At 41.0% G+C, this 23,642-nt stretch overlaps 1 protein-coding gene across 3 annotated transcripts in view; it reads left to right on the forward strand.

The window, feature by feature from the left end:
- The window catches only part of slc6a9 (solute carrier family 6 member 9), a 63,412-nt gene extending 52,636 nt beyond the window's left edge, over positions 1-10,776 (forward strand). For all 3 annotated transcript variants that reach the window (XM_035169494.2, XM_035169493.2, XM_035169495.2), the window contains 6 exons: positions 725-962; positions 1,639-1,773; positions 1,852-1,951; positions 3,090-3,190; positions 4,093-4,263; positions 5,113-10,776. In XM_035169494.2, coding sequence (XP_035025385.1) covers positions 725-962; positions 1,639-1,773; positions 1,852-1,951; positions 3,090-3,190; positions 4,093-4,263; positions 5,113-5,373 — 1,006 coding nt within the window. In that variant the 3' untranslated portion in view covers positions 5,374-10,776. The remainder of the gene's footprint in view (positions 1-724; positions 963-1,638; positions 1,774-1,851; positions 1,952-3,089; positions 3,191-4,092; positions 4,264-5,112) is intronic.
- Positions 10,777-23,642: the final 12,866 nt, after the last annotated feature.

Genomic DNA, 23,642 nt, shown 5'->3' on the forward strand with positions numbered 1-23,642 from the left:
CTTGAAAATGAAAAAGCTTTTTGTTCCAATTTCCCTGCTTCCTACACAGAAATCACAGCAATTCTCTGGCACTTTACAGACCTTGGGTACATTAGTCACCTTTAAAAGGAATATTTCATGGATTTACACAATGCAAGATATCAAACATCTCCAACTTTGGTCGTCATTTATGCAGAAATGAAAAAGTCAACTGACTATTTCATATATTTAATTTCATAAACAATTATTTACCATAACATACTGTAGATACACTGTATGCATGAATGTGTGTGTGTGTGTGTGACGGGCAAAACTACTGTAAAGAGCTTTGAGTGGTCATCAGGAAAAGTGCTATTTAAAGACCAGTTACTGTGTTGATGTGCTGAAAACCAAAACTGACTCTGAAGAACAATTTCACCGATTCATCTACACAAGTGATTTTGTATGAAGATGCAAAACATATCGGACGTTATTAGTTTGATAAATTCTTAAAGGTTCAACAGTATTCTTGAAATTTCAACTTTATTCTCAATATGCAACTAAAACAGATCTGATTTAATTCGATGTTTCACTTTTTTCCTTGACATTTTGACTTTATTCTCGTAATGCAAGATAGAAAGAATTCTCCTCTTCTCGCGTGTTTCTTATGTCTTATGTCTCTCGCCTGTTATAAACACACCCCACTGTGTTTTGAAGACGTATGATTACCACTCACCATGTTTCTTTGTCTCTTTGCCACACACAGAGACAGCATCATCATCAGCATAACCAACTGTGCCACCAGTGTGTACGCCGGCTTTGTCATTTTCTCCATCCTGGGCTTCATGGCGCACCACCTGAACGTCCCCGTGTCCGAGGTGGCTGACCACGGCCCAGGCCTGGCCTTTGTGGCCTACCCAGAAGCCCTCACTCTGCTCCCCATCTCACCGCTCTGGTCGCTGCTCTTCTTCTTCATGCTCATCCTCCTGGGACTGGGGACTCAGGTGAGTTATTTCATTTCAGTTTGTTTTATTCAAAAATTTTAATGAAATCCCCCTATTTTATTATTATTTCATAAATAGTAGTAGCTAAATGTTGTCTCTGTATAGACTGACTTAATACTCTTAGACAGTGTCAAATCTCTTTGAAACTTTATTCTGTCAGGCTGGGTGCTTTATAGTACTCTACATTTAATGCGTATCTTTTGTTGAAAATACAGTTGTTGTTTTTTTAAAGCGCAGAGTGTAAGTGGAGTGGGATTTTCTCTGCACCTTGCTCCTGTCCTAACTTGACCCCGTGACATATTCCTTTAGGGTCAAGGAATAGTGAAATAGTAAAATGATTTTGACTTTCCCGAACGCACCCTGTGTCTCAGTGTGCCTTCATAGTCAGAAGGTGTTTTAACATATTTGCTCTTGGTCATGCTACAAAAGTTAATTTTTTAATGTTACAAAGTGAATATCCTCAGATGACACGTGCAGAATATTTGCTTTTTTCAGATTAAAATCCTCTTCCCTCAATAATGTTATCAGCTCTGTAATGTGTGTAAAAGTTGATTTCACAGAAAACAACACCTCAAGTCTAAAATATTCTTTTATGTGGTTCCTCTGTTCTCGTCATGTAGGGAGGAATTTTGAGCTCTCATGTTAAACCATACCTTTTTCACCCCTGTTCTCTCAGTTCTGTCTGCTGGAGACCCTGGTGACGGCCATCGTCGACGAGATCGGCACCGACTGGATCATAAGAAACAAGACTGTGGTCACGCTGTCAGTGGCCATAGTTGGATTCTTACTGGGAGTGCCACTAACAACACAGGTAAGTCCCACTCACACTGAATCCAGCTCGTGTTCATTTCCTAGAGATGCACTTTTAACTCTTGTTTTCCGTGTGCAGGCAGGAATCTACTGGCTGCTACTGATGGACAACTACGCTGCCAGTTTCTCTCTGGTCATCATCTCCTGCATCATGTGCATCTGTGTCATGTATATTTATGGTGAGGAGGGAAACAGACTGAGTATAGGGTTTTGTTGTGTGCAGGGGCAGATCTGGGGGTGGATCCAGGGGGGCACTGGCCCAAGCTGAAATCTGATTGGCCCCTGAATTGCACCTGTCTTTGAAAAACTACTCACTTACTGTCAATAAATATGACAATTCACATGCATGTTTATTAGACAAATTATTGGCCCCTCTATGTAAATTATTGGCCCCTCTATGGCCCCTAATTTAGAAAAATCCTAGATCTACCACTGGTTTTGTGTGTTTTCGATAACACAAACATACAACATTATTGTAAAAAAAAACATAAAAACACATGAGGCCCAGTAGTTTTTAATTCTCTTATCTCTGTGGATAGGGGTTCATACCTTGACATGATGACCCCGTACAGAGAAATAGTGTCAGCTGTCAAAACATCAGCAGTAAATGTCAGTGTGTCTTAGTCGAGCAAGAATGAAATTCTCCGACAACTCGTCAGTACATGAATTCTACAAATTATTCATTGACGCTGCCTTGTTAACTCACCATTACACACCCACAGTCATTGTGCCACAGGCAGATGTACTGATTCTTAGAGGCCTAAGGACATGTATTCAGTATGCAAGATTAGACAGAAACCTTTTTTCTTCTCGTGCGTCTCCTTTTCCTTTTGTACCTAGAATTTACCGACTGATATCATGAGCTACTTTTATCTTGGAAAAAACACATCTTAGATTTATTTTAAACTTATAATCTTCCCTTCTTTTCATTTTTCACAAGTCCGGCCGACAGTTGTTCGTTTTGTGAGCTATAGGCGTCACCGACCAGCCTGCTCACTGTGACTGCAGCTGATGACTGACAAGACCTTCCTGACGAGCCATTATGCAGATTAGAAATTCATGTGTGATATAGTAAAGCGCTGAGGGGATGTCACCGTAGAATCATTGTTTTGCGCAATTCCATCCAACAATTTTTTCGAAAAACTGAGGGTAGTGTTAAAAGAACAGTACAGACCATACACACACTTTCCCTACTCGTTCCTTTGATCACATGCTATGTGTATGTATTGAATATCATTATTAAAGTGTAAAATCAGCACTTAATTGATGTTCACCATGGATAGAGGTGGATGACATTTTTTTTGTTTTTCACCGCAGGTCACAGGAACTATTTCAGAGATGTTGAAATGATGCTGGGTTTCCCTCCTCCTCTCTTCTTCAGAGTCTGCTGGAGATTCATCTCCCCCTTCATCATCTCTGTATGTCAACACACACACACACACACACACACACACACACACACACACACACACACACACACACACACACATACACACACACAGGGCCCACAGTCACAGTGATTGATTCTTACTGTTTCAGTCACATGAAGCTACATTGTGCCCTTGAAATAGATTGGGACGTTGTTGCAGGACGGACACCACGTACTGGTTTTAAAGGAGTGCGAGGTTCTAAACTTTGGCTGAGTTGCTGACACATTGTTCGGGACGTGGCCTATATTTCAGCTGCCGTCACCACTAATCTGTTTGGCTGCTGTTTGGCCTTGTTTCCAATATAAACCTCTAAAAGCAAATCTTTCTGACTGGGAAATGGACACATGCAGCCGCTATCAATGGTATTTCCCAAGCAGGCGCATTAGTCCACTAAGCTGCTGGGCAAACCAAGAAATTCATTGTTGTGGATTACTGGTCAGACTTCAGGCACTTTTGTTCTCTCTTTCATTTCACCACACAGATTAATGCCCTGCTCTCCAGGGCCTCTGCTAGAACTGTGACCAAACTGCTGCTGGCTACACTCAGGATTTATAATTATATTTATCTGCTACTTGTAAATAAAAGCAAGTATGTAATGTGTTGCTGGCTTCTGATATTTGACCTGTAGAGACTAAAGTTTCCTGTGAAAACATCATCAGTTGTACAGGAACTTTTTACTTTGAGAGTAGCAACAACATTCATTTTTTACACAAACTGTGAATAGGATGGGGCCACATGCTGAATTGTTGCTATCTTTATTGATATTTTTATGCATTTGCCAAAAACTGTTTACAGATGATCAATTTAAATATCCATGTATTTTGCAAGATGTTTTGAATTCATCACCGTCTCCTCTGCTCAGTCTCTCTCTCTCTCCTCTGCTCTTGTAGTTCATCCTGATCTTCACAGTGATTCAGTACAAACCCATCACCTACAACAACTACGTGTACCCCAGCTGGTCCCTGGCTATTGGCTTCTGCATGGCTATGTCCTCGGTGATCTGCATTCCCGTCTACGCCCTCTACAAGATCTCCAGGTCCCCAGGAGCCACCTTCAGAGAGGTACCGCCCCCTTCCACTCAATGTCCAATCAGGGAGTTGCCTGAGCAGTCCTCACTTTGATAAACATATCAATCCTTTGACTGATGATTAGCTGGACAATATGTTGTCAAGTGATGCAAGCAGCAGGATGGCTACACTGATGTGTCTATGAATTTAAATCCAACTGTATAGTATATAAATATATATACCCAAATATGCATAAACAGAGTGCAGAGTCAACATTTTACTGATTTATTTATTTAAATTTGTATATTTAATATGACGCAAATCCATGATCACATGGTGTGGAGCACAAATAGAACAATGGCACACAGCAAGGCTGAACAAATTGGATGGGGGGGGGCAAGGACGAACCCTTTAACTTGAAGTGTGGATCCGGGAAAAGGGGCCGAACCATTATTTCTCTTTAACTTAGCATTTTTTTCCCGGGGAATAATTCCTGCGTGTTGATGAATAAAAATCTGACATATTTATGGAACAGATATCTACGAGTGTGTGAAAGTTGTTGCGGCCTGATTGAATTTAAGGGGACTATTGGGGCTTGGAGGAGGTGTGTGTTGAATTTTCACTAAACGCTGAAATAAGACGAACTACTGGATGAGCATGAGGAGTGAAAGATAAAAGCCGATGAAATGTCAGTTAATGAACGCAGCTTTAACTATTGACATTGTCAAGTTGTTTTTGGAGCTGGTGTTTGATATGCTGAACACTGTACTTCTAACTCAGTCCTGAGTTGATTTGATTCATCTTTCGTCTGGAATTTTATCATCATCTAAATGACTCCCCAAAGTTTCTCTTCATATTGAAGCTTCTCCAAATGACGTGTTCCTCTTTGTCTCTCTGTCTCAGCGGTTGAAGTTCGCGTGCCGAGCAGATCCATCTTGGGGCCCCGCCCTGCAGGAGCACCGGACAGGCCGCTACGCTCCCATGGCCTCTGAAGACACCGTGGATTCCCGTCCCCTCAAGGAGAAGGAAGAGCTGAAGGAGGAGCAGAAAGAGGAGTTGAAGGAAAAGGAGGAGGAGACGGAGAGGAGAGATGACATCAGTCTCACCATTCAGGGGAGCAACGGCTCCACCAACACACACAACAACCCCAACCCCAGTGCATAGACGGCACCCCCGACTCTGTCGGCGCCCCATCCATCTCCTCCTTCTCTTCCTCCATTTTTCCTTCCTTCTCCTCCAACCTCACCCCACTTTCCCACAGTCCTCTGTGGGGGAGATCCCATTCGCTGGAGACCTTTACATATTGTAAGGGCTTATTATTTCAATCCTAACCTCTTCTATATCTATCTGTGTGTCGTCTCGAGATAAGCAAAGAACAAAAAAACGAAAGGAAGAAAAAATTGGGTCATCATCCAAAAGATTAGTGTGTGTGTAAGTGTGAGTTTAGAGTTTGCGTGTGTGTGTGCGTGCGTCGTTTGTGTGTGTGTGTTAATTTGTCCGACATAAATTGATAATGCAGTTTGTTTTCTCCCATGTATATGTCACCTGCATATGCAGTTGGAGGTACAGTAGATTGTGACGCTGCATGTGTTTGTCGTGTGCATGCAGCAACATAGAGACACACACTGTTCTCCTTTATTCAGTTAGTCAGGTCTGTTTGTCGGGGATCGTGACGTTCGAGCGGCGGGGATTTGACGGCTGGAGACCTTGTCGTGGTGCTGTAACGTAGCGGAGGAGGGTGAACTGTGCCTGCACTGGCCATTTATAGTGTGATGATGCTGAGGGATGGAAGCAGTCTCAACTTCATGGCCAGAAATGAGACGGAAACACTCGTTCACACACTCTCACACTATTGTACATTTTACAGCACACAGTGACCTCAACCATAGTTGATCTCTGCTTGAGACTAAGCCTGTTTTTTTTTTTTTATGCTGCTTCTTCTTCAAAAATAAGTTCTGCAGAGAAAAAATGTTTTAACACCCGAGACGGAGACTGACACTTAGGGCTGTTATTCCGTGGAAATTTCCTCCATTTTTAACTTTATCTTTTTACTAAAGCTGCTTAAAGGTTGAGAACTCAGAGAAACGTCAGTGAACTTTAACTGTATTGTGACTCTTTCACACACACACACACACACACACACACACACACACACACACACACACACACAGTACACGGAGCATATTTGTTCCCAGTTTTTTGTCAGAAGGGATCCCATGGCCATTTCTCAGGGTCCACGCGAAGTTAAACTTAATGGTTTGTAGTCGCTCCTCACCTTTGGAAACCGTGTCTCCACTAAGGTGGCCTGTTAAGACACACCTCACTGTCTGAAAATCCCAACACACACATACACAAAATAGGTGGATGCAACTCTAAATCGAGAAGTGCCATCTCATCTTGAAGTCTTCCAGGCATTCCTTTTTTGGATGAAATGCATCTTGGGATGTGGCCTGTGACGGAGGAACTCGGGCTGGACGAGGTAGCCGGTGAGAGGAATCATAGGTGTGTTGGAGTGTGTGTCTCCCGTGGGTCGTAGCAATCCGCCCCCATTCAGGCATGTTACCAAAAACATAACCTACATGTTACCTGAGTCCATTCACATGTTTTTGGTAACATATGTTCCCAGAGACTGATCTGGTGTCAGCCTCTTACCGTCAGTGGAACCTTTAATGTATTTTACAGACACTTGTTTTTAAAAGCTCTGAGCCAAGCTGTGCTGCGACTAATGGAGGAAGCAGTGAGACGCAGCTTGTTTCCAGAAGAACGTAGAATAAAGATCATCACTGAATTATTGTAGTTTGAAATCTAGCTCATGTAGTATTGTTCCCTCCATAGAATTCTCCTTTTTACCTCTCATTATTGTAAAGTAACTTAGTAAATAATTATAAAGACAGCATATGTTTATTTTGTACAAAAAAAGAAAAACTACAGATTCATAATTAACCATGTTTACCATTCCTCAGCTGTGAATTGATTTGTCGTGGTTTTTGTTGGGGAGGGAGGGGGTCTCTTTAGCACGCAGAGCATCCAGGACAATGTTATAGTGGTGGGATGACAGAGGTTTATGTTGGTATCAGGTAGAGTAAATATATCTTTCTCATCTCGACAGCTGGTTGGTGATTTTTATCTGGTGCCACATGTTTCATCCTCCGATGTCCTGTTGGTCACCTGCTCAGGTGGTAGTGAGGTGCTGTTCGCTTGACAAGGAGGGATTGGGGTTTTGGGGAATGCATCAGTATTTCATATGCAGCATATTTATATGTAGGGAGACTTGAAGGAAGAGTTTTTGAACCGTTTATGCTTGTTTGCCATCTTCCTGAGAGTAATATGAGGAGATCGATACCACTCTCATAGCTGGAGCCAGAATCCGGTTAGCTTAGCTTAGCATGAAGACTGGAAACAGGGGCAAAGCACCTCTGACACTCAATGCACATGATATGTCTTGGTTGTGTCCAAAATCCCCCACTCATCCACTACCCCCTACTGAGACCTCTGTGAAGGGGACTATAAAGTGTGCTCATCTGCAAAAGTTTAAAAAGGCTTTCGGACACTACTCTGCACATTTTCTCTGTGCTGGTACTCATGTCATTGTCGCAGGGTTATGACGTGGATCAAAAACAATACTACAGCAAATGGAAAATTCCTATAATACATGTTAAAAGTTTATTTTACAGTTAATGGGAGTGCAATGCATTATGGTATATATTGCTCAGTAAATGACCATCAGTTGTACAATCAGTCCATTATATAGGGTATAAATCAATATTAATACAAACTACACATTGGCAAACTCACTATACAGTGGACTATGTAGTAAATAGTGAGTGATGGCCACAGTTCATGTTTTTTGAAATTGCACGAAAATAAAAGAAAATACAGCTGGTTGCCAGGCAACTGGTCCCAGCAAAGGCGTAGTCAAGCACAAAACGGCCATAAAACGGCAATTTTGACAATTGTCTCTGAGAGTATTAGAGAACAAACCTGCGCAGATGAAGACGTCGACGTTAAGCACATAAACACAAAGCGTGGCGAACACAGTGGGCATTCTGAAACAAGCACAAATCTCTACCAGGTTTTTATCAGGCCTTTGTTCAGGAAGGTTTCTCAGATTGTGGCTAATCCATTAGATGAAGAATCGTAGCTTTGGTCTGTATAGTTCTGTTTTAACTGTCAGGTTCTGACTCATCCAATAAGTATTCACACCACACTTGACGTATGTTGTAATAGTGTTTATTTTTTATTAAAAATACAGTGAAACCAGGTGCTCTATTAAAGGTCGGGTTGGTAAATTGTTTCTGAAACTTTTGATCATATTTGTTGAAATCCTCTCCATGTCCTGATAGCCGTCAATAAAAAAAAGCCAGGTTCTGCAGCCCTGTCAGGACTGTGATAAACACAACAGAACGAAATCATTGGCTGGCGTACTGGCCTGTCACTATAGTGACGTACTGTAGCTGCCTGTGTGTACCCCTCACAAACCAGAGAGGCTAGAGAGACATACACTGCTAAAGCAGTGACGATGGTTAGCGAGCTTCCAGCAGTTGTCAGTCAGTGCACGTTCCTGTGTTTTGGGGGTGTAGCATTGACAAGAGACTGATGGAAGGGGGTGGGTTGCATATAGCTTTTCCAGGATTACCAACCCTATCTTTAAGACAATAATACATTACCACCGTCCGCTAATCTAAATACATTGCGTTGCTTCTTCTGAAAACGGCATCAGAAATTCAAAGTTGGCTCTTGGAAGATGGAAAAAGGTGAACATGAACTCATCATCCTGTTGGGACAGCCTGTAGTTCAGACCGTTTCCTGTTTGTGCCTGTTTCGTGTGGTCATGCTGTAGTAAGTGAGGCTTAGCCGCCGTGTTAACCATCTCAATATATCCCGACCCTCTCCATCTCTGCTGGCCCCCACATCTCTCCCTCCCTTTGTACAGTAATGTAAAAAAACAACATATAATTGGACTGTGTGTTTGTGTGCGTGTTTTATCTTTACTTTTGTTTTGGGGGATGGATATGTGTTTTTTGGGGGCGGGTGGGCACTGTTTAATTTTTTTCTGTTTTTGATTTGTCATTTTTCTCGTAGCGTGACGTAGACGAAGTCAGGTGTATTGTGAAATCTGTGTGTAGTGGATTAGCTCTTACTGCTGAGCCTGCGCGTAGAGCAGGCGTGTAGTGTCACTATTGATGTCGGTGTACCTCTAATCTATCAGAACTAGCCTTGTCCTACTCTGCTAATAATCTACAGTCTATCTTTTAAGAGAGAGAAAAAATTTTGTACTAAAAGAAGAGAAAGAAACTACATATCTTATCTTTGGATTTTAATCATTGTTTACCCATATTTGATGACACTACTTTTTTGTTTCCTTTTTGAAGTTGTATTCATAGAAAAGAAAATTAAGATGAAGCCAGCTGATACTAAAAGCATTGCCAAACAAAAAGCTTTGGATCGAAACTTGAACTACAGAAGAATGGTTGTTTTTACTGTGAGCTCTGGTGTAGACGGCGGCTGCAGCTACATAACGATGCTTCTTTTCTTTTTTTTTCAACAACACTGTTACATGTACTCAAATAAAATATTTTACACAGTGCAGTGCCACCAGTCGCACATTGCTGCTTACCTTTTCGTAGCCTGTGGCCCTTAAAATGAACAGTTTGGCTTTTATTTCTGTGTAGCTGTTAGAAAATGTTGGAAAATGCGCAAAATCAAAACACCAAAATTACTCTGCAACCAAGACTGAATCAGTATCAGGACCCATGAAGTCACGGTGTCACTCTTGTGCAGCTCTGATGCATAATAACAGAGCATGATATTGTTTTATGTAGACGTTTTAACAAGTTATGTGTATCAGATGAGGGTCGTGTTGCTATTTTAAATTGATCCATTGGTAAAGGGAACCACTGATTATTGTGTCAAGCTACCAAAACAATAACACCTGACTCATTTGGCCCCTTTAAAGAAAGACTACACACATGAAGAAGTTAAAATTCGACCCATTCGCTCACTATCACCGAACAACATAACCTAACATGAAAGTCTGGACCACTTTTTGCACACCTTCTCCACTGCACTAAAAACACAAGTTTACCTTGTTTCTATTACAGAATGTTACCTCTTGAAGTTATTACTACTGCTCATATAATAATAATCTCAGCACTTTAAAGAAGTATTTTCTTTTTTTAAGCAACAAGAAAAAAGTATATATAATTACAACAGTTATTCACATTTTCATTCTGGTGAAAAAAGCAGGTATGATGCATGTCTTCTTTCAGTGGTGTGGGTGAAAGAAACAAGTCCAAGTGTCAGTGGACGGACATGCTGTGTTGTTGCTATGCCAATGTAAATGTTTCTGGGAGGAGAGGAGAAAGAAAAGCACAAGTGAGAAAAAGAGAACACAACTCTTCTGGTACCTTCTATCATATCTATCTGTCTATCTATCTAACCATGTCTGTTCTTCCTGTTCTTCAACCTTTAGGGCCCAAATCCATTGAAAATGTCTTAGTCCTGTCAGCTGTATATCGTAAAACTGTTGAATTACAAAATGGTAAATAAAATCTATTTTAAAGATCAGTCTGCTGCAGCGTCCTTGTGTTGTGAGACGATTGTTTTATACCTGTTAGCTTCATACCTTATCTCATACCTTGATTCCCCTGGGAGTGCCTACTTATTAATATCATATTATATATTTATTTCCCTGAGCATCTGAAACAATGACGACAATTTTTCATATTACACAAATTGCAGTGTTATCAGTGTTTTTCCTCATAACATATTGAAAACATATTATCATTGTAACCTCTTAAATTTAGTGAGATTTCCTGAACCATCGTAAATTTTAGAGCAAGACAATTATTACTGATTTTACAGTTTCTGTGATGTCTTTTAGTTGTTTGTGATTTTGGGGTTCATGTGATAAAAGTCTGACTTTATAACTTCCGAAAGACGAAAAAACTCAATCCTCTTCTTGCATATTAGAAGCTGAATTCATTCAGTAAATAAACATTCCTTGTTTACTGCTTGTGGTTGTGTTATCTCACCCCAAAGAAAGGTCATCTAATGATTGTGTCCTTACACGACTCATACAGGAGAGTCTGCGGAAATGAAGTGAAATGGTGACATTAAGCTGTAATTTCCTCCCGTGGCCTCAGGCTTCCACTGTTCATCAACAGTTGCATCGTCTCACTTTAAAGTGATGCAGTCTCTGGAAAGGAAAACATCCAAGGTCCTCCCAGTGTAATAAAAAGCCTTTTAATATATCACAATGCTTGTAAAGCACACATCCAGGCTAAAAGTCTCCAGTCAGGGTGTTGATACATACAAAATAAATACAAACACAGATCTGAAAAACTGACATTACTAACATGGAAGACGACCAACCTGGAGAGATGTTGGCCCATGTTGAATAAATGAATAAATTCGTTATTCATTATTTGAGATTTTAGCAGATTATACTTCCTATAATTTCATGCAGTTTTTTTGTACAGCCTCTAACAGCCAGATTGGTTCACCATTAGTTTAATGCAATTGATATACTTTGTAGTTCACAGTATAGATTTTGAACAGATTAGAATAGATTTAATCTGTGGGGGAAATAGAAACATTGCAGATGTGTAAATCCACCCACACTAAGCAGAGCAGCAGCAGTTTTGTTTAGCCCCACAAGGTGGTGGTAGAGAGACAGTTATTTTTAAACAAAAACAAACAAAGTTTTTACAAATAATGTAGTGAATGTAATATGAACAAAAACGTGTTTTATACATATATACCTAATCCTATTCCAATATCTGATTAAATAATCTGTTTTTACAACAGATGAAAATAATCCATCACGTTGTTCATTCTTTTATTTAAAAAAAAAACATAATCCCTTTCTTTTGAGCAATGAATTGTTTTAACTTTCTTAGAAAAAAGTCCCCAAAACCTTATGTTCAGAAAAGCAAAACGGTGACAGATGTTTGAAGTCTTCTTTTTTTTTTTAAATCATTATATCCATTGGAATTGATCACAATGGCAACAAGTTTCAGTTTAATACAAAACAACACAAATCCACATATAACTAGACAAGATCAACCCAGAGGCCTTGTGATGCTGCCTCCTCGTCACTGTCCTCGCTGCAGGATGAAGACTCAGATGAAGTCTGTGAGTGCTGACACAATGATCACATTAGCATGTGGAGTCAGCAGAGGGCAGCATGGCTGTAAATATAAACACTACTCTATATGAAGGACATCTGTGGAATGAGAAGTAGCAGCAAAAAGGAAACAAAAATATCCAGTAAATGCTTTGCAATGTTTTTTCCATCACACACTAGGTTCTCAGTGGACAAGAGTTGATATTGAACCTTGTTCCCAATTTCCTTCAATAAATTAGAGGCTTGTTAATACAAATACAGTCCACTGCTCCGATTGCACCTCACAATACAAAAGTGTCGGAGGTCCTAAATTACCTATGTGCTCTATCACTAAAGTCCTATGTGACATTTGTCTTGTTGGACCTTTTTTGAAAATGAAAATTAGTCCAGCCCCAGATGTGTCAGTTTTAATTAAGTTGTTCAATCCACTGCATTAGATGTCTGTGCTGACTGTTACACACATGACTGTGCCCAGCAGGTTTCGTGTGATGTGGAAGCGACCAGGAAAGATCAGGGGAAGGAATCAGAAGAGGGCAGCACGACTGTGGCTATAAACACCACCGGTCTATTCCACAGGCACATCTTCTCCAGCCAAGCCATTTTATTACCAGGCCGCAACATCCATCATGGGTACCGCCGGGTTACAGGATGAAGCTCCGTAATGAACACAGATATATGTCGATGGCTTGTTAAGTGTTAATGCAACGTACACAGCACTTCTCGTTCTCGTTAGTGTGTTTGTTACAGTTACATAAGTCAGTCCTGCTTTATCACTGGCACAATCTCATCAGCTGAAAAAGTCCTGTTTGGGGGGAGTCACACAGAGAATCACCCTGAGAACGAGGGATTAGGAATCACTTTTTCAGACAGTAACACACAGATGATGTTTGCGGAGCTGGAACTGTGGTTTATAATCCTCGTATTCTTCCCATATTTTCCTGTGCCCAGTGCAGTGGAGTGGTGCAGCCGGTGGATCATTGTGGCTGAAGGACATTTCCTAGATTGAAGTCACCCTTCTTTTCTTTTCTTTTTTTTGGCAGAAAGCAATTTTCCTGCTTGTGGGACCACTGTTGCATTTTGTTTGAAAGGTGACTCCACTTCTGGGACCGCTGCCCTTTCTCCTCACCTCCACTGAAATACAGCCACCACTCAGGGTCACAGCCAGCAAGCTGTTGGTCCTCCGCTACAACACAGTTAGTGGGGCTAGCGAGAGAGTGAGAGTAGCTTTTTATTGTTATTCAGATCATCAGACTCTGGGCAGGAGATGAATGCATTTACCGAGCGATCCTTCATCCTGATGTCAGCTCATCTTTTATCGGCGTGTTTTGTTCCATATCAATATGCACAATGTAATATTTAACACAGTGTGCAGGTTTATCATTGCAGGCTCAAGCTCGAGTTCAGGAGACATTAAAGTGCTTCTCAAGCTATGACACTTCTTTGATTGAGTCTGAGTAAAACATGCACGAGACAAATTTACTGTGAAAAACAATCACCCATGTTGACACAATGAGCGGATATCAGCGATTACTTAAGTTTCACTTGTTCACTTATTTAATAGGGACAGTGCTCGTTAGTCAACTGACAAATAAATGAGCCAGAGTAGCTGTATAAGCTAATTATCATCTGTTTACCCTATAGTCACTTTTTACAAGGCAAACTGCAGTAGAGGAAAATAGCCTAGTATCTATGAATAATTCATGTATATTATACAGTGCATATCATCCAAAGTACTGTACAAGAGACTCATGATCAAAACCCTTCATCCAATACAAACAAGAAAATCACCCATGATTACAATACATTATAAAAATCAAACAATATAATGCAACACTCAGAAACGACTCAAAGCCACAGATACACATGTGAACTGAATCCCATGAGATAAGGTGGAATAATTACACATGATGTCTTTGAAAGAAAAGTCAAAGTAATTTTTTTCAAATGGTTACGTTAGGCTCTGGAAACATGTCATGGACATTTTGAGCCTTGCTAGTGGCAAAGTCGATCAGGCCGTTGATCCTCGGGTTCAACCTGAAATATGTAATTTTTGTACAGACATCTGCGGTGCCCAGAGGAGGAATCCTGATGACTTTGGTAATCCCCTGACATCCCACTGACACTATGCAATTTTCTGCCTCCCACTACTCTCGACTGAGCAAATATAAGAACTCAGTTGCTAAACTTGATAACTGCTAAACTTGACAGAGTTGTGAGTGACTGATCAGTTTTTGAAATAAATGTTGCATCTCTCTTTTAGAGCTGCTGCACACTAGAGGACAATCAGGATGATTTTGGACCCGATTCGCCCCTTCCAACAATCACAGGGGGCGTTCCCGACAAGAGGCCAGTTGGTGCTGATTATCTGCCCAACTAATCCTGACGTGTGAGGGATTTACAAAATAATGTGAATTTTACGATTGAGTCGGAGACTCCTACGATCTCAAAACGTAAATATCAAACAGGATACGTGAAAATCGTTTCATACAAATCATCTAGTGTGTGCTTTCTGACAATTATTATATCATTTCAAATCCGTCATTATGTCTGTGGTCACTAATGTTTTAAAGATATGTTAAGAGTTTTGCATCAGGCCTTAGTCCAGAATATGAGTCCTGAAAACCCCTGGGTGCTGCACATCCCATAATGCTACCCCATAGCATGTTTGTCTTTCAAAGACGCTATTCTCAGTTTGTAATGTGGGCCTGAAATCCCAAACTAGGATGACTCAAGTGATGTCACTGGATGCTTTTTTCTCAGACTTGACAAATGACATCACAGAGCCATTTCCACCAGTTTATCGACTCTCTCCATGACCTGTGGAGGAAGCGTTAATGAGTTACGTTATAAATTTCCCCTTTTTAATGTGATGTACTTTATGACAGAACCCAACCCAAATATATAATGGTAAAAACAATGTAAAGTGAAGTTATAAGACCTCTTTGATTGGCTCACGGACATAGTGTAAATATCAGTGTCATCGCTCACCACTACCTGTACCATTCTTTCCCTTTCACAGGCAGATGTGAACCTTGTTTGATCATTATGCAGATTTGGCTTTGTTGCCTTAGCTAAACTGAAAGCATGTCACTCACCCGGTAATTGCTCTGCCACTCTGCTATTCTCTCCAGATTTACAAAAGATAGCAGAACATGTCAGCGGTTAAATTGGAGGAAAATAGTCTCTGGAGCCGGCTAACAACAGAGGCTTTATTAAATTAACCTGGCGCAGCCTTTGCCAGGGTTTTCACGACGTGTCCATCTCCATAAAAATTAGGACACTAATTCTTGTTTCCTGAGGGGTGACTTTGCACTTCCCCTGTAAATTAATGAACAGTGTTTTTGTCAGCTCCTAATGTTTCCTGAGAACATTGAGGGGAACTATGTTTCTACTGGCACTGCAGTAGTCTATGATTTCCAGAGGTGCCCAGATATCAGTGTGTTGATGTCTGAACAGGATGAAATCCACCTCTGAACCAAAATTACATTGATTCATATGAAGATATGAGAGTAAAAAAAACTGACTTTCTTTCTTTTTTCAACTTTTTATTCATTCCACACATAATAATTATTACCTTGATAGTCAATATCATTCTCAAGCAAATAATATGTCCTCTCTACTCTGATCATAACACTCTTCTGCATTCATCCTAATTTATATCCATCACATCACAAATTCTACAACAAAACCTTAAGTACATTCTCTTACTGAGCGTGACTCCTGAGCCAAATCTCCCACAATCCAACAGTCCCTCCAACATAACAAATACTAAAATACTGCGTCTTCACCGTCCACAAAACACTTGTTTTTCAACATAAATCTTCTTGTGTTTGGAGTTTTTTAAGTTATTTTCTACCCATATCGATTCTTACAGAGTTATATATGTGTTATTATCGGATTCCTTCACAAAAATACCCATACTCATCTTATTTGCTGTCCCTTTCAAGGAAACACTCGATAAAACACTCAATAACTTAATTTCCCACACTCATCTTTTCAAATTGGGTTTGAAGATAAGAAGATAAGAACTTACCCTCAGAGAGCTGTTAGATACAAATTCATCCCTCGGGCTACATTTGACAAATGAACATCAGTGCTTGAGTAGACTGCGGTTAAAGAGAAGGACGGCATGCATTACCACGGCGATGGTCCATTGGTAGGGACGGAGGTGTTGCTCGGACCCTCCCGGTCAGTCACTCTCTTTACCCTTCACGTCGCCCGGGTGTAGTGCTGTCATGCCCACATTGACTGATTTGGATGAGTGGATGCTGAGAATTTGTCTTGACTGCAGAAGGTTGGGGAAACAGACCGTTCATCACCTTAATGGAAGAGTATTGATTGTGGTGCAGGAGCGCGGTACCCGCCTGCAATAGTAATGGACTTCCTGAGGAATCACTGATGAAAAGACATCAGGGGATGTCCAGGGAGAGGGAGACACCTCTGTCCTGATTCTTAGCACCTTGTTATGTGCTCGCTGTGTGTGTTTGTGCTCTTTGGCTCCACTAATGTGTCCGGATAGAAAAATAAAAGCACAAACGCAGTGTCAAAGGATCAGTTCAACACATCATAAAAACATGTTTTCACTCCCCCTGAGTCACTTCTAGCTTTGGAGATTTTGTCAAGTTTCTGTGATGGCAAACAGACTGTTTCTGCAGAGCTGTCCCAGTCTTATCGACCTCTCAAAGCTCTTTGTACGAGTCACATTCACCTATTCACACATACGTTCATGCAGCACCTTTATACGCAGCACTTTTATTCCTATCACACACTATTCACACACTGTCAGCACAGCCATCAGGGGGGATTTAGGGTTCAGTATCCTGCCCAAGGACACAATGCAGACTGGAAGAAGCAGGTATCAAACCACTGACCGTCTGTGTAGTGGACTCCCAACTGAGCCACAGGCACTGGTAAATGTTCCATATAATTTATACATTTAATATAGCTAATAAAGCAGGAAGGGTGTAAAAGTAAGGGAGGTTCTCAAGGCCAACTGATTTCAGAACAGTGAAGTCTGTCTCCCACTAATCTCTATAAACAGATTTTGAAATACACAGAATCTGTAGGTGAGGGACACGATTTTGTGGTGGGAATCCTTCTGATTGACCAATCACACTGGAGCAGGCGTTGGTTGCCGGCAGGAAATGCATCGGCTATAGGCTTTTTAATTTATCTGCAGTTATATGCAAATAGCTGTTAATATAGATTAGCCAACATGTTGTCTGGACCTAAAACACTGTTTGTGTTTTGTGTGGATAAACAGTCGTTAACAGAAGTTAGTCAGACTGTAAACAATGTACAGTGAACTGAAGACAGAGTCTTAGATATCTGCTCTCTACACCTGAGGTCCCAAAAGTTTGGCCATCGCCCCCAGAGGCTAATTCGTCGTCATAGCTGAAATGTTTCCTTTTTTATTGCCTGTAATGATCTTTTTCACCTTAACCAAGTAGGTTTTAGTTGCCCAACCATATTCATCCTCTTCCCCTTCACCACACTATTTTGTTTCCTCTAGTCCTAAATGTACCATGGCATGATGGCTGTGCTAGCAGCGTGTGAAGTGGCTACAATCCACTTTTTTAACAATAACAATATGCGAGAGAGAGAGAAAAGTGAGAATTACACCCTAAGCCTACAGCTCCGCTCGCCTTCGCTGAACTTTACGGAGAGTTTCAGCTCATTGTTTATCCGTCTAGCCTGGAACGCTACTGTTCTGGTTCACTCTTAAAGGCTCTTTTCAGCTTCAGCAGGCAGGCAGTTGTAATGAGTGGAGGAGACAGTTAGCGGCTGGCTGGCTGGTGAGAATACAGTGGAGTATTTAGTGGCTAAAAAAGACAGATATTTCTCCCAGGAGCTGCTAGAGACTAAAAATAGAGAAAAAACGAGAGTCAGTTTAAAAGGTGATGATGGGTCAATGTAAAGCTTTCAAGCTGTTTCTGCTGCCTGCAGTGGCCGTGAAGAAGATCCGTTATCACCTTTCACTGTAGTTGCCAAGGATATAGAAAGTAAAAATAAAAAATATATATATTTTCACATTGTACAAAAAGAAGAATTTGAAAGAAATGTGTTACTGAATATGAATGATCTAGTATTGATCATCTGTGGGTCCATTACAAACACTGTTTATACGGTCTATAGACAAGCATGTCCTCTATTGTTAGTGTGCAATTATTGAGCAGTGTATCAAAGTTCACCAGAATAATTCTTTCCAGCGTTGCCTGGATCCACATCTTAATCATAGAACATGCTGTCAACACTGTTCACACTTTCTCTCATGTTCCACTGGAAAGTGTTGACAATGAGGTCAATGCATTATCGAAATCAACCAAGACGTTGTGTCTGCAAAGACATGTTGCAGCTGAATAATTTAAGCATCATCTTTCATTGCTGTGAGCAGCCACAAACATAACAAACACAACTGGCACGCAAAAAAATAAACTACCTTAGTGGTTAGATCCCAACTAAATGAGGAAATATATCCTTTTTTATCATTGAAATGAGCCAAACCCTTTAATGTGCGAGTGTTCTTTTATAACCTGCTGTTTACTTGATGTGTACGCACGCCCTCTGAAATATCTGCTGGGAACATGCCCGCTCCTCAGATCAGTGTTAATCCCTTTATTCCGTGATCTCACATGTCAAAATCACTGACAGCTGTCAAGGTGTAAGGGCCAAGGCAAGGGATATTGTGTTGGTGTGTGTGTGTGTGTGTGAGTTTGTGGTAGCAGTAGCAGGGCCTCATACTATAAGACTTTCTTAGCCTCCATTTAGCTGTATTTGACAATCCGCTCAGTGATTAGTGGAACAAATGTCTGCCTGTCGCATTACAACTGTTGTTTTGCTGGCCATTTGTAAAGCTTTGATGTCCTGCATGCTTTTCATTGGGAGATCATCTCATTACATGGTGTGTGCGTGTGCGTGTGTGTGTGTGTGTGTGTGCGTGTGCGTGTGTGTGTTTGTGTGTGCAGGTTTTGCTTTGAATTGCTCTTATCTCCCCCAGCATCTGCCTTTGTTGTTGATTCCAACCCATGTAGACCACATCACAGACAAAACGGTGATTCCCTCCCCTGTTTTGGTTTTTTTCACCTCACATTTATATGGAAATTGCACTCATTTATATTGCTCCGTAAAATATGTAAATGGCAATTATACTGCCCTGCTGGTAATTTGGTTTATTCTGTATCGCTCCATCTCCATCCGTGTGTCCCACTGTGAATCAAGTTGTCAAAGTTTATCTTTGCATGCCATTTTGAAAATGGCTCAAACGTGTCAGTTTAAGTAACGAGGAGACGGATGATTCAGTCACAGTTATGTTCCTCACGATGGAAAGGAGCTTTTGTTTCTCCTCTACTTTTTCACCTAAACTAAAGTAATTCACTGCTGGGAGGATGGCCTTCTCATAAAACTTGGTGCAATGACGGTGAGAACATAAAACAGGGACAGTAATTTCCCCCCAAAAGGCAACAGAAATACTGGCAGCACAGACGGGGTCCATATCCCGCTCGTAGGAGTAAGAAGAAGTTAGTAGTTCCCGAGTGCAGTGACCTAAAGACGGAATTAGTGACCGATCATCGGTTTCTAGTAAAGTATCTGGATGTCTAATGGCAGCTAATCAGGTTGTTTGGATTCTGCCCTCCTCTAAATCCGACGGCAAAGAAAATAATGCAGAAGTGCATGTTGTAGTAACACAAACACAGATGTTATGGAAGTTTCCTGGTGGTGAAAGGAGAACTCAGGCAGCAGCTGATGTCTTATGCAAAAGGTTTTAATGTAGACTTGATACATCAAGGAGACCAGGAGGTGGAACAATAAACAAACGCTAACACAGTAACATGAGCAATTGTCACCCCCAAGTGTGAAGATGTCTCCCAGAGCATCCCCATATAGCTCCCTCTACTTGCGTCACCCATTCCAACAGCACATCCATGAATGGCTAGAATTGCTGTCACTCTCTAAGTTACATGTAGGTGTTCGCATCCCATTGGGTAGTTAAGACAAAAGTATGTATACCTAAATCACATTGTCCGTATGTCTTGCCACTGCTGAAATATGCACTATTCTCCTGTACAGACATAGTGTAATATACAATATACATAATATACAGTGGCATAGAAAAAATTCTGGGCAACGAAGAGACCAAGTGGCAACAAAGATTCATCTTTTTTTAAATTAGAGGCTCCTCAACATGGCAGCATCCGACATGCTCCCTCTTTGATGTAGAGGTGTTTTCATTTACCAGGCAACTCGAGAAAGAGAACATCCCTAATTACAACCAATCCCTGTGGGAGTAGCTGCAAAGGGATGAGGGGTTTTACCGATCACACACACACACACACACACACACACACACACACACACACACACACACACACACACACACACACACACACACACACACACACACACACACACACACACACACACACACATACACACACACACGCAAATCTGGAAACAGCCCAGTGAACCTCAGTCTTCTAACGTTGGTCACAGAGCAGCGCTAATGAAACTGTGACTAGTCCAAGTGCACTAAGACAGTTGCACAGTGTAGTGAGTGAGTGGGAGCGTGGAGGACTGATTTCCCTGCAGATCTCGGGATTTAAACTAGCAACCGTGACATTATAAACCCAACCGTCTCACTTGACGGCTGTTTAATAAGGTGGTTTTAGGTTTTATGGCTGGAAAACACAACTTGTTAGCAAAGTTTATGGACCAATTGATGTGCAAATAAAATGTGGATTGGACCTTGCATGCATACAAATAGCCTGAGTCTTTGACATTTGTTGCTTCTCCTGTGAGCTGAGAAGGGAGAGTTGAGGGCAGAGGGATGAGAGGAAAGATGGTGGAAGGAGCCAATTGCGCTCAGAGACATGTGAGTGTTAACTATCCTGTTGTGGGTCAAAAGAGGCTTTTTCTGGCCTGGCGGGGGGTAGAGAGAGATCGTTATAATCCAAGCTTAAAGTTGCACAAAGACACAATTAAGATACAAAGTAATGTAGCTGCTCATGCAGGCATGGGAACCTTCTCACATGTAGATATGCATCAGCGTGCATCTACTCAAACACACACACACTCCAGCACTCAGCCCTTAATCAAGCTGAATGTGGCACAGCGCAGTTTGAACCACTGCGGTGTGCCACCGGTGTGCGGTGTGATTAGTGATCAAGTCTTCCTCAGAGTGGTTACATATGCTCACAGGCGAATGTGCATCAGTAGGTTTGGCTACTTGAACTACAGGGGTGTCAGTTACCTCAGTGGTTGACAGAGGGCATGTGATTGCAAAGGAGCAACTCATCAAATTGATCCACACGTTGAATCATCTGTAACAACTGAACAGTGGCCTTTGCAGTTCTGCACTAGCGAGTGAGCAGAGGTCTATACAGTCAACTAGCTAAAAGCTAAAAGTATAGACTGTATATTAAGATAGACGACATGACAGCTCCCCAAAAGTGAAGCCAAAGTGTCTCCATTGCTACCTGGAGGTTAGCTGCCTCCTCCTTCTTTACAACCTAAAACACCATCTTTAAGAATAGATTTACGACGTGTATTATGACTTTTTTAGATGTACCATCCACTAACATGGAGGAGGTGTTTTTTTTATCAATGCTGGGATCACCAGGTGGCAATCAACACAGTTTGGCTTTATTTTGTGGAGCACTTATGTCGACCATGTTGATATAGTTTGTATGGTTTGTATGCTTTGGATAAATGGATGGAGTTAAAAGCATTTAAAAGACTTGGAATGTTAGTTAAGTAGAGAAGTGTATGAAGTTTTGAATATGAAGAGAGGAAATTAAGACCCAACCAAAATGAAGCTTTATGACATTATAATAGCTAAAGAATAGTAGCTGGGGCTCTAAAAGAGCTGAAAAACAACCTTGGCTTCAATTCAACCTTTTTCCTCCACAGCCAGTAATGAATTGTTGCCGCCTGCTATGAGCAATATGCTTTTTGCAGGATATTGAAGAGGCCGCGGCTGCAGCTTCAATTCACTTGCCCTTGGCCAGACACAAATGGCCCTTTTTCAACTCGATCCTCCCGCTGTTTTCCAAGTCTTATTCCTGCCGACTGCAGGAAACATGACGAGCGTCAGTCTGTCAGAGGCACAGTGAGCAGATGCCCTTGCTTTCCCTCTATGAAGTTATGAACTTCAGAATTAGCTCATAATTTCTGCTCCAATGGCAACATTTTGAATAATCTTGTTGATAATATTGACTGGAAAAACAGATAAAGTGAAAGAAGTCTTTTTTAAGTTGATCTATAGATTTGACCCTGTCAATTTTCTCACATAAGTTAAAGAGTGACATTGATGTAGATTATCTTTCTGTGAATTGAATTCTGAGACTGTGAATTTACATAACAATTGTGGAAAGAAGTTACATTTTTTAATAGTTAACTACAGTTTTGCCTTTTACTGTAGATATATTACATTAAGCTGCCTTAACAAGGATGATAAAGCTTTTTTCTTAATACAAATTATATAAACAGGCGACCAGTGCTCTGTAGCAGTGAGAGGGGGCGGGGCTGTGTGCCTTTGGTCTATGGACCGAGTTGAAACTGTCTTCATCTACGTCTTCTGATCAACTACACCAGTGGTCAGCAACTGGCAGCCTGCTGCCAATAATCTGTCCAGATTATTTTGATTATTTGATTATTTTTATTTCACAATATCATACTGATACAAACTTTCTCGGGTGTCCCGGGTGCTGATCTCCGTCACAGCAGCAACATTCATGGAATTACTTCAAATTTGGCAAGTTGTCCTCAAATTGAAAACAAAACGTTTGTTGTGTTGCTGTAATGCTTTATATGCATCTTAATTACAGAGATTTTATTTTGAAAAGTTGGGAACTTGGGTCTGAAAATTGTGTTGTTAACAGACTTCTGGTTTAGCAAACATGCGATGTATGAAAAAATAGCACCATTTCATTCAATCATATGAATCATACACGTGGACAGTAATAAAGGAAATTCAGTTTCATTTTAAGAAAACATTGAGTATAAAATCTTCACTGCACATACACCAGGTATGATGAACACAAAGTTGTCTAACTTCACTCTGCACCATAGACTGTTTATAAAAAGCTCTGCACACAACGTCCTGCACACAAACAATAAAACGTGACAGTATGTTATAGAACTGTTTGAGGAGGAATAGTTATGAAGAAGCTCCAGAGCATCAACACAGGACAAGTGAACAGAACATGCTAAACAGGCAGGTTCACAACGGGCACTGTATCCGACTGTCAAGGCTCCAGCTGTGACCGCTGTGTTTCCTGTTCCCCTCCTCCGCTGTATGTTCTCTGTT

This window comes from Hippoglossus stenolepis, chromosome 11 (assembly GCF_022539355.2).
Source record: "Hippoglossus stenolepis isolate QCI-W04-F060 chromosome 11, HSTE1.2, whole genome shotgun sequence".
Lineage (NCBI taxonomy): Eukaryota > Metazoa > Chordata > Actinopteri > Pleuronectiformes > Pleuronectidae > Hippoglossus > Hippoglossus stenolepis.